Source organism: Eschrichtius robustus, chromosome 3, assembly GCF_028021215.1.
Source record: "Eschrichtius robustus isolate mEscRob2 chromosome 3, mEscRob2.pri, whole genome shotgun sequence".
NCBI classification, from domain to species: domain Eukaryota; kingdom Metazoa; phylum Chordata; class Mammalia; order Artiodactyla; family Eschrichtiidae; genus Eschrichtius; species Eschrichtius robustus.
The window spans coordinates 68,311,715-68,324,462 of NC_090826.1; the positions used below are offsets into that span (position 1 = coordinate 68,311,715).

Sequence of the window (12,748 nt, forward strand, 5' to 3'; positions counted from 1 at the left end):
ACTAAAATCAGATATGAAGCTTTCAGAAGTTATTAGTTTGCCTGAACTATTAACTCTTGTATACTACAAAAAAAAAGTTAAAATCATCAGCTAAAGTCATATTTAAGTCCTTTACTGACTTTAAAGCCTTGCTTTTGATATTTATGATATGTAACCTTTTACAATGCCAAATTCCTGGCATTTCTGATTGATAGACCCTAGGAATTTTGAAAATGACACAAATTATTTGACAATTTTAATTTAAACAAACCATATTTTAGTATTGTATATCTTACATTTGAATAACTTGAAGTTGAAATTAAAATACCTAAAATAAGTATTTTTATTTGTATAATAACTTTAACTTATTTTAATGGTAAGATACTTAATGGCTATAATGATTTTTTTGTTGCTTTTTTACCTAGAATGGAGTAAATAAATGTGTAGTTATGACATTCTGTGCTGAAATATTGGTTTCTTAATCCACTTGGCCTCTTAAAAAGGACATAAAAATGGTAGAGCCAGAAGGAAAATGAATAGTTAATCGTGGAGGAGGAGAAAACCTAGCTCAATACTTTGACTAGAGGCAGCTGGGGAAGTGACGTCCTGTAGCATTTGCTGTTCTAGAAAGTACAGAGACACGTAGTGAAAATGGGAGGATCTAGAAGGAGGCCGTCTCCTGTGTAGTGTATATTTATCTGTAAGTGAGCTGTTGGGGAAGGAATTAAATACAGAGACACTGTCTGCTTGCTGCCTTAAGACAGCGAAGCTGAATTGCTGATTTGCTTTAACTTTTAAAATACCCAGCTTGGTTTATTTTTCTTAGAATCATTGTATTGCTAAGACTGGGGACGCTGTTTTCTTTCACAAAGGGAATCTAAGTTCATTTCAAGGCATTCGAAATGGGGAAAGACTATTATTGCATTTTGGGAATTGAAAAAGGAGCTTCAGATGAAGATATTAAAAAGGCTTACCGAAAACAAGCCCTCAAATTTCATCCGGACAAGAACAAATCTCCTCAGGCAGAGGAAAAATTTAAAGAGGTCGCAGAAGCTTATGAAGTATTGAGTGATCCTAAAAAGAGAGAAATATATGATCAGTTTGGGGAGGAAGGTAAGTATTCAGTGTACATCTTTCTGTCTCTCCAGCTCTGTCTCTCTTTTTTCTCTCTCAGCCTTCTGGTTATTAAATTAAATTCTCTGACATTTCAAAAGTAGAAAGACAAATAATGGATGAAAACAAGATTTCATCTCTGATCATATGAATGAATGTTACATAGCTATGAATGAAATGTGTTTGCCTTTTTTTGGATTTTGACATTTTGTAATATGTATATTCTACCATTAGATTTATAATGTTAACATTATATTTGAAAAGAAACCTTAAATGCCCATAATCATTAAGAAATTGTGTCAAAAGTCTTATGCAACCTGTTTTGTTTTCTAATGAATTTTCTGTCAGAACCAATGAAGATTCTTCAGTCATTTAAAATCTTAAGATTGGCAGTTCAAATTCTGGGTAGTTTATATTTTATTCACGAAAACAAAAGAAGTTTTTTGCCTTTCTTATGGCAAAGCTAGTTTAAATTAAACAGGACAGAATCGTCTCCCTGAGAAGCCGAAGGCCCAGGCATTTAGCTGTAGTTGTTTTTGGCATTCTGCCTGGAGAGGAAAGAATTTTCCTGATGTCATAAAATACCAGAACAAGTTTTTAGCTTAATTGTAAACAGTAATTGTGTGCCAAGAAAATGAGATCTCAGAAATACAATTTTTGACCTAAAATGGCCACCTAGTTAGAACAATTATTGATTTACTTTAAGGTAACATTATTTCTTTTAAATTAAATTTTACTATCTAGGTATAGAGGAAGGCATGATAACTTCCCTTTCCTCTCCCTGCCACACTTTTGTTTCTTGGATTGTGAGATCAGAAACTAGTTGAATACAGTAAATGGGAATAATTGAAGATTATCCTTTTATCATTCTGGATTTTAAAGTGTTTGTCCATCATCTCCATATAAATGTAGCTATAAAGTAAGACTATTTTAAATTGCTAATTTAACAACAACACTTTAATTTCTACAGGTTCTGGGATTTTCAATGTTTTATATCAGGACTAAGTTGTTTTATTGCCAATTTTTCTCCCCAGATGTTCTTTTTAAAATCATTGTAGTTATGAAAACTTTTTTTGGGTTTTTTTGCTTCCTTTATTGCATTTAATGTTAAATTTTCCTAATTAGAAATATATCCTAAAGTATAGTGAGGTAGCGACTGCTTATTTTGAGTTAAAACATTAAATTTAGATAAGCAGGGTGATTGTGTAGAGGGTTTTTTGTTGTTGTTTTTTGTTTTTGATCTGAGTTGCCCCCAATTGCAGTTTCTGCTGCCAGTTTTGGTGTGATGAGGACCTGCAGTGTCAGGTTCTTACAAAGTAAATATTGAAAAAAGCAAATAGTGGGCAGTTCAATCCTGTGGGTTCCTTATGGCCATACTACTCAAAATACTATGATTTGGTTCTTCTCAAAAGCTAAGCAGGATTCTGAGATACTACTAACCATATACTACTCTTTCTGAAGAAGTTATTTTGTAATTTTGTAAAGAAATCTACAAACATGGAGTAACACAATAAATTCCCATGAAAAAGCAAATATCCACTGATTTAATTCACATCTCACAAATAGCTCAAAGCTGTCTATAACTAAACCATAAGATTCAGTGTTTACTAAGGATATTTGCAGAATTTTCAGGTCACCAAATGATACATTTTTCTTGGCTTAATATTACCTCTTAATAGTGTTTTTCTTGGGTGATATTTCTCCAGTTTGATTTTTACTGAGCATCATCAGTGAGTGAATTAAAAAAAAACTAGAACAGGATCATCTGTGTACCCCAAATCTTTTTTTGTTCTTGACTCAGGTAATTGATATAAGCAATAGAGGTAATAGTAAGGGAAGAATAAGTTTTTTAAAGCATTGAAATATATTATTCAGAAATACCATTCTCTAGTTATGTTACTTTAAAATACAGTTAAAGTTATTCGATTATGTTTTAGAAATTATCTTCCTTTACAGAAAAGCATTATATTTGCTTATCCTTTATTTAAAATACCTCGTTACGTATACTGTTAAAATGTGGGAAAATATTTTTGTGTCTTTGCCTGTCATTGATCTGTTTGTGCCTGCAGGCCTGGTTCCATAGCCCTTTGTGTTTCTCTAGAAGTAACTTAACAATAATTTTAGGACTGTGGGGCCATTAATAATTTACCTGATATACTTTTTTCCCCCAATTATTGCATTCTTTTGCAAGGCCTGAGACTGTGGAAATAAGGAACCATGAACTGAGAATTGTATGAGTTGAACATGCTTATTTATATATTTAGGACCTAACAGAACCAGTGATCCCAGTATATTTGTGTTTTGAAAATCTCTAATATCCACAATTTTATTTTTTTAAATTTTTTTTATATCTACTTGGTTGTGTTTCTTTTTTTTTTTTAAATTTTATTTATTTATTTATTTGGCTGCGTTGGGTCTTTGTTGCTGCTCGCGGGCTTTCTCTAGTTGCGGCCAGCAGGGGCTACGCTTTGTTGCGGTGCTTAGGCTTCTCACTGCAGTGGCTTCTCTTGTTGCGGAGCACGGGCTCTAGGCGCGCGGGCTTCAGTAGTTGTGGCACACGGGCTCAGTGGTTGTGGCTCGTGGGCTCCAGAGCGCAGCCTCAGTATTTGTGGCGCACGGGCTTAGTTGCTCCGCGGCATGTGAGGTATTCCCGGACCAGGGATTGAACCCGTGTCCCCTGCATTGGCAGGCGGACTCCTAACCACTGAGCCACCAGGGAAGCCCCTCTAATATCCACAATTTTAAATTCCGGGTTTTTTAAAGGTTGGATAAAAATAGAGATGTTTTGAATTTATCATATGACCCAGCATTTCCACTCCTAGGAATCTGTAAAAGAGAAATGAAAATATAGGTCCATAGAAAGACATGTACGTGAGTGTTCACAGCAGCACCATTTGTGATGGCCCCAAATGAAAAAATCCGAAAGTATCATCTTTTAGTGAATGGATAAAGTGTGGTATATATGTATATACACACACACACACACACACACAAATACCACTTAGCAATTAAAAGGACTGATTTAATAAAACATGTTACTAAATGGAATAACCTCATGAACTACGCTAAAAAAGTCGGATGTAAATGACTACATATTCTGTTACTCCATTTATATGAAATGCATGGGTAAGGCAAATTTATAGAGAAAGATAGCAGATCAGTGGTTGCCTAGGGCTAGAGGTGGGAGCAGGGATTAACTACGAATAGAAATGAAAGAACTCTTTGGGTTGATGGAAATGTTTTATAACTGGATTGTGGTGATGGTTGCACAATTCTACAACTTCACTAAAACTACTGTATATTTACAATGGGTTAATTTTATTGTATGTAATAAATAAAACTATTTTTCCATATGGAGACGTTTCTCCATAGTTGAATCATTTGAAAACAACATAGAACTACAGAAATTGAAAATTGGATTTTGATCCAGTCTCTCCCCTAAAGTTTTAGGTTTAGTTCTGAATTGTTCTGTGATGTCAACAGAAGTTTATATTAAAAGACTTAAAAAAAAAAAAAAGATTTTCAATAACACATCTTCATGGTAGTCTAGTTTCCTAACATTTCTTTTTCTTATGCCTTCTTTATTGTTTATGTTTTACTCAATAACTTAAATACTGAAAGGTAGTATTTATATGATCAAATTTGTGTTTAGTATATTAATCTTTATACTAGCTTGCAGCTTCTGTTCTTTATATAGTTAAACAACTGAATCTTTTTATTTACTATATATTTTTAAAAATGAGTAAATTGTATTTTTATGAATCAAAGCTGTCTAAAGAATTTCGTTATGCTAGTTAGCTCTGTAAGTATTGTTATAAATCTGGGTTTTTACATATTAGATCTCCTTAAAGAAAGTTTTTAAAGTCCTATAATTTTTTTTCTTTGAAATCCTAATTCTTCTCCAATGCTGCTTCTTTTGATAAACTTTTAGTCAACTAACTAATGGATATCATTGTTATGGATAGTATCCCAGACACATAATTGTTTCTGGATTGCAAATTGGTTGATTGGTTGTTTTTTAAATAATAGCTGTCGGTACAGCATAGGTAAATGTTGACTCTGGGGTGCATTTCTTGCTCACACGAGTGATGATGTTGTCTAGAAAAAATTTTGGATAGCAGAGGGAATCTAGCTGAATATGAAAATTTTCCATGAGCAGTCAGAATGTATGTAGTAAAGAGTTGACTGTGTAGTTGATGACAGGCTTGTTACAATTCAAGTGCCGGGCAATGCAAGTGATACTTGCCTAATAATTCATGTTGTATTGGTGTGAATTTTGGTAGGATTTTTCTCAGTCATAGTGGATACGTAGTTGACTGTTTAGTGTCAAAGCTGCATTGTTGGCTGTTAGCTTTGATAAACGTCACTTCAGACAGTGTGTGAATCTTCTCAGGGACTCTTCTCAGGATATTCAAGCAGTGACCAATTTGAGGGCAAGAAATACATTTTATTCATTTTTGCATTGCTCATGCATACAGGTCTGAAAATGACAGGCGCTCATGTTTACTGAATAAAGGGAATGAACTAATTCTTAAAGTCTCCAAAAATAAACTTTAAAATGTCTTTTGAGTGTCAAGATATTTGAGAAAAGGCAGAAGCAAAAACAATATAAAGTATAATCACACATACACATATATGAGAAATTTAATAATAAAAAATTCTACTGAAGTCACTCAGCATGATTTCACAGAGTTTTACGTGTCTTATTCTATTTGGCAACTTCCACTAAAAGGTATACATGTACTCTACTTCATCCAACAGTGTCAGCTGATGTTTAAATTTTTACCTTCATCCGTGAATAGAAATCTGGAGACACAAAATCTAACAATTTGAAAACTGTCAATATATGTATTGAATGATATATCCAAATAACACTCAGGGATATGCCTTGTAGAATCAGAATGACAAGTACAAGCAAGACAAGAACTTTTAACACACAGCTCATCCAAAACTTCTTTTTATAAATTTTAGTGGTATAGTTATAACTCCAAATGTTAAAAAAAGCTAGTGGCAGATTTTTAAAAATGATATATATATATCATATAACTCAAGGTCATTTCCAATGTAATTAAACCAATGCTAAATTATTTCAATCACTTCATCTTTCCTCCCACATATAAAGTATAGTAATTTAACAGAGTTAATAAAGTGAGTGAATTAGCCTGCCCAATCTAACCCTCTACAAGACAAAATCTAAATGTTTTGGACCTATAATGGACTCATGAAAAGAAAGAATAACAATTTAAGTTATTACATCATGGGTTTGGCTTTTCCCTAAAAGCCCTTCCTTCCTCTGCCAAAAATGGTAACTTAGTCAGGATTATTTTTCTATTTTATTGAAGTATAGTTGATTTACAATGTTGTGTTAGTTTCTGCTATACAGCAAAGTAATTCAGTTATATATATATTCTTTTTTATATTATTTTCCATTATGGCTTATCACAGGATACTGAATACAGTTCCCTGTGCTATACAGTAGGACCTTGTTGTTTATCCATCCTATATATACTAGTTTGCATCTGCTAATCCCGAATTCCCAATTCTTCCCTCCCCCACCCCTTGAATGACATCTTTTAAAAACTTAAATTTATATACTTCAGGTTATCAAACCAGTAGCTTATGAGATAAGAGGTTCCCGATTTTTATTTATTTTCTTTTTACCTGTGGAACAAAGACTCAGGAATAAATTATCATTAAAGATGGGGTTTGGAAGAATTTGAAAGATAAAAATTTAACTTAGGGTAGAATGATTGGAAGTTATATAGCTGTTCTGTATTCAGTTATAATGGCATTTCAGGCCAATATTAATAAATAGCAACCTAAGTTAGCCAAAGTTTATTAGTAATACAGTTGTTGAAAGTTTAACTTTCAAGAGTTGTAAGCATTTTTCTAATCATGCTTATCTCTTCATTTAGGGTTGAAAGGAGGAGCAGGAGGTACTGATGGACAAGGAGGTACCTTCCGGTACACCTTTCATGGCGATCCTCATGCCACATTTGCAGCATTTTTCGGAGGTTCCAACCCCTTTGAAATTTTCTTTGGAAGACGGATGGGTGGTGGTAGAGATTCTGATGAAATGGAAGTAGACGGAGATCCTTTTAGCGCCTTTGGATTCAGCATGAATGGATATCCAAGAGACAGGAATTCTGTGGGGCCATCCCGCCTCAAACAAGATCCTCCAGTTATTCATGAACTTAGAGTATCACTTGAAGAAATATATAGTGGTTGTACCAAACGGATGAAGATTTCTCGAAAAAGGTTAAACCCTGATGGAAGGAGTTATAGAACTGAGGACAAAATTCTCACCATCGAGATAAAAAAAGGGTGGAAAGAAGGTACCAAAATTACTTTTCCAAGGGAAGGAGATGAAACACCAACTAGTATTCCAGCAGACATTGTTTTTGTCATTAAAGATAAAGATCACCCAAAATTCAAAAGGGATGGATCAAATATAATTTATACTGCTAGAATTAGTTTACGAGAGGTAAGTTGGTAGGACATAGGATTCTGAAACCAAACAGAATTATGCATGTGATCTTAGGGCATTTATCTAAATAATAGCTAACATTAATTTTATGTTTACTACACATTATTTTTAAAATTTTCATAAGAACCTTCTGAGGTAGTACCACTATTATACCTCATTTATGGACAAGATTATACTTTCTAAGTTTAGTTATTTATACTAACAATTTAAATGACAATTTTAAGTGAATTATATACTATGAGGCCTAGTCTGGATTAACTCTACTCTGTTTTTTACAAGTATGGTTTATGAGATCTGCACTGTAACCTCATCACCTTAGTCCATGTATAGGATTTTTCCAAAATTGTTAACTTGGGTTAATAATTATATAACAAAAAAAGTATTAAAAGACAAAATAATTTATGAGGGTACTGCTTTAATACATTAGTTCGTATTTGTTCTATTTTTAAGCACGATTTCTCAAATTGGATTGTAATCCTGCAAATAAGGCCATATCAGTTCCCTGCTTAAAATTATTAAATGACTCCACATAGCATCTACCATAATGTCTAAACTCTTTATCTTAAAATAAAAGGTTGTTTTTAATCTGATTTCTAACCCTCGATGTATATGCATTTCCCTAGGTTTGATGTATTATTATCTTGTATACCTCTGTGTCATTGTCTGAGCTGTACTCTATGAACACTGCTGTTCCTCACTCTACCTCAACACCTGCTACTGGTCCAATGCTTACCCCAAACTTAACCCCTGAAGCTAAGGGGGTAGGTTGGGTGCCCTTTCTCTCACAAAAGACTTCTGCACATACTTCTGTGCCAACTTTATACTGTATTATAATTACTAGTTTGCTTCTGAATTCTCTGTGTGTTCCTTGAGGTGGGGTCTGTGTTCATGGTCCCTATATGCTCAGCCTCTAACAGGATTATATGGCATATAGTAGGTACTCAGTAAATATTTATTGACTAAAACAAAAAGTATATTTCTTGTCCTAACATTTTCCCTCCAGAGAAGTTTGTAGTTGCTCCTATCTTATTCTTTCTAGTCCTGAATTTCTCCCTCTTCTCTTCTCCCATTCCATCCCTGCACCTTGAATGTTGTAATAGCAGCCTCAAGCAATCCACTTAATTCCAGGGAAATGTGAAAGACATTCTTTCCTCTGTTTTTTCTTTTCTTTTCCTTCCCCTTCTCCTTTCCTTCTTTTGTAAAATGTCTGATTATGTGTGTCCTGAAGGGACTTTCTAATGTGGAAAAAGTCTTATAATTATTGATATTCTTTTGGAGGTTAAAAATTTGCCTTAGAGGTATCGTCCTTTACAGCTGGTAATATTTTTGATTAGACTTTTACATTTTGAAGTTTGTTAATTTTATTTGGTCCATTTTAGGCATTGTGTGGCTGCTCATTTAATGTGCCAACAATGGATGGAAGAACCATACCTATGACAATAAATGATATTGTGAAACCTGGAATGAGGCGAAGAATTATCGGATATGGGCTACCGTTTCCAAAAAATCCTGAGCAACGTGGTGACCTTCTAATAGAATTTGAGGTGTCCTTCCCAGATACTATATCCTCATCATCCAAAGAAGTACTTAGGAAACATCTTCCTGCCTCATAGAATGAAAAACTTTGTTACCCATATTTTGATAAGGCACTGAAAATATAAAAGGACTGGCCATTTACTGATGTAGATGTGAATTCTGTATAAAGACATGTAAATTATTTCGAGGGTTCATTAAATTGCATGAATAGAGACGGGTCAAATAAAAAGGCAAAAGGGATTTTTACAGTTAGAGAAGAAGAGAAAACCATTCACTGTATTTTATTTCATTTCTCCCGAATCAGAAAATTTTAGTATTTTGCTTACATGTAAAACTTGTTTCTGTGGAGTTAGTAGATATATTTCTAATAAAGTACTAGGATATCCAAGTACTTTATTTCTTATATCTTTACATTATCAGTATGATAGGTTCTCATTTATAATGGAAATTTAAATTCTTAACGAAACTATACATGTGATAGGTATTTCTAGAAAATAAAAACCCAAGTCACTTGGAAATCTGGTTAACTAGATTAAAGTCACCATATGAAATGCTGCTATAGGGCTGGTACCCATAAAAGAATATCCTAATACATATGTTTCACCATTTTGATTTTTAAAGTATGCTGTAGCATTTCTTAATAACATAGTTGTAATGTTCTTAAGGCAGACCTTTTCTTCATAAAAAGGATATTAATGGCAATTTATCTCCTGTGGAAATCCCAATTGGCCTGAATTACTGATATTTTAGAAATAGGTTGTTTTTAAAATGCCATATATAATTTTATGCAAGTTGAGTATATATCTTGGACTTAATAAATTATAGGTACATTTTATTGTCCACTAGTTAAAAATAATTTGTTTGATAATAAATGTGTTTTTAGAGGAAATATTGTTACTTGGAATTAATTTTCCAATTACACAGCCTTCTATAACTTACTCATAATAATATGCTATATGTACCATATGCAATTTCCCTAAAAAGAATAAACTACCACTATGGTGTTAAACCAAAATATGGGGAAAATAAACACTAACTGCTGCTTATGAATGATGTTGCTACTACTTGTTATGCATATAAATATTTTACTTTTTCATATGTATAGATTGCATTCTTAGGTGTTTTAATTTTTAAAATATATTTACGTTTAAAAAGTTATTCTGTTTTCTGTTTTATAGCTATAGTAAGAATGATATTTTGAACCAATATTTTTGGTTCAAAAGTGATTTTCAGGATGATTGGTATACAAGGTATATTGGACCCTATCACCTTTCAGCAGAATATTATCTTCTTTTAGAAATTCAATACATAGGTTTTAATCACCACATACTTTACCACTTTATTGAGATATAATTCACCTGCTAAAAAGTTTACCCTTGGGGCTTCCCTGGTGGCGCAGTGGTTGAGAATCTGCCTGCTAATGCAGGGGACACGGGTTCGAGCCCTGGTCTAGGAAGATCCCACATGCCACGGAGCGACCAGGCCCGTGAGCCGCAACTACTGAGCCTGCACGTCTGGAGCCTGTGCTCCGCAACAAGAGAGGCCACGATAGTGAGAGGCCTGTGCACCACGATGAAGAGTGGCCCCCGCTTGCCGCAACTAGAGGAAGCCCTTGCACAGAAACGAAGACCCAACACAGCCAAAAAAATAATAAAATAAATAAATAAATAAAAGATGGGGCATTTCAACATCTTCTCTCACTTAGACATAAAAAAAAAAAGTTTACCCTTTTAAAGTGTACAATCCAGTGGTTTTAGTATATTCACAGAGTTGTGCAACCACTTTCTAATTCCAGAACATTTTTATCACCCTAGAAAGAAACTGAATAACCATTAGCACTCACTTCCCATTCCTCCAGCCCCTGGCAAACACTAATCTACTTTCTGTCCCTATGGATTTATCTATTCTGGACATTTCCTCTAAATGGGATCAAACAATGTTTGGCTTTTTTTTTTTTTTTTGTCTTCTTTCACTTAGCATAATGTTTTCAGGGTACATCCATGTTGCATCATGTATCAGTACTTTGTTCCTTTCTTTATGGTGGAATAATATTCCATTGTATGGGTATACCACCTTCTGTTTATCCATTCATTAGTTGATGGGCATTTAGGTTATTTCCACTTTTTGGCTATTATGAATAATGCCACTATGAACATTTTTGTACAAGTTTTTGTGTACATAATTTTTCAATTCTCTTGGGTATATACCTAAGAGTAAAATTGTTGGGAATAACCATATACTTTAGTTGCAAGTGGAAAATGCTTGAAAATACCAGAGAATTCAGCTAATCATGCATATTATTCCATCTAATTCATAAGTGATTCCTTTATAAATTTTCTCTGACATTTAAAACTCCTTAGGGAAGTACGAACATCATGGAAATTTTCTCACAGGTCTAAAGAGATAAGAGCTGAAAAGCATCAGTCAGAGTGGTAGGTGTGGTTTCTATTTTAAACCCACTGTCATTTATTGTAATTTTCTTGATTAAGCAATTTCTCCCAAGTTAAATAAATGATTTGTAGATTAGATAGATGGATAATCTTTGGATTAAAAAGTATTTTTTTTTAAGTACAGAATTATTCTTCTAGTAGTAAAATTAATTTGCATTGCTATATAAAAACAGTATATCAATATTTTTCATGTCTTTCAGTATATCAGTATCAAATAATGCCTTAGTTTGTAGTAAGTGCCCAATTTTTATTTATTGAATTTGACTTAATGTAAGAGTTTTAAAGTTTTCTTATTTACTTAAGTTATGAAGGTACTTTTGATTTTAAAATGTTCTCTTTAAATTCAACCAGGTTCTTGGATAACTGGAATAGTTCTGAAGTACTGTGGATCTCAGTAAGCTAATTGATAAACATGTTTACCTACCTTTCCTACAACTAAAATTTGATTGGTACATCATCTCTGTAGCTGTTAGAATTTTGGTTTATGTGAATGTAGTTCTTAAGCCATTCTTATAAAGAGGAAACTGGAGATTTGGGAAAAGAAAAGGAGAGTAAAGTGAATGACAGAGGAAAATGAGAAGTTTTGGACGCAACCTTAAGCATGAGAAATAAAACCAGAGGCAAAGAACTCCACTCCTGTTTCTGTTAGAGGGGTGACACCGAGATGAGACAAAAAATCTGCACCAGAAGTACTACTGTGACACTAAATTATAACGGGAGATCTGTATCAGAGAAGAGCTTGGGAAATATTTAGTTACGTTTAATAGGTTAAAGGTTGCACAATATTTTTAATCAGAAGTATATATTTTGCATCTCTGGGACTGGGAATTAAGGGGTTCAAGAGATGGGATTAACTAAAAGGAGGATTCTAAAACCTGAAAAATATGAAACATTTGGAATGAGGCTAGGCTTCTTTTTTGCTTAATTGCCTTTCTTCATATACCTGTTATGTCTAACAAAGGAAAAATAAATTTGAAAGCATCTTACTGAAGCTGTGAGAATGAGCGATCCTGAAAAATTTCTAGTAAGCAGGGACTGGCAAGCCATATTTATTCCCAGTTAAAGACTATCACTCTTTTTACTTCGTTCAGCCTTCATTTTAGTGAGCATAAACGCTGACTTCCGGGCGCAGCCCACTCTCCCCCTCGCCACCCCCACTCCCCGGCCTGCCGCAGCCCACCCG

General features: G+C 33.7%; 1 protein-coding gene across 1 annotated transcript; it reads left to right on the plus strand.

Annotated features, from left to right (window-relative positions):
* The first annotated feature begins 620 nt into the window (after positions 1–620).
* DNAJB4 (DnaJ heat shock protein family (Hsp40) member B4) lies at positions 621–10,210 on the plus strand. Its single transcript, XM_068540162.1, has 3 exons — positions 621–1,092; positions 7,008–7,576; positions 8,959–10,210. Exons 1-3 carry the CDS (start codon positions 882–884, stop codon positions 9,190–9,192), a joined length of 1,014 nt encoding a protein of 337 aa, XP_068396263.1. The 5' UTR covers positions 621–881; the 3' UTR covers positions 9,193–10,210.
* The last annotated feature ends 2,538 nt before the right edge of the window (positions 10,211–12,748 follow it).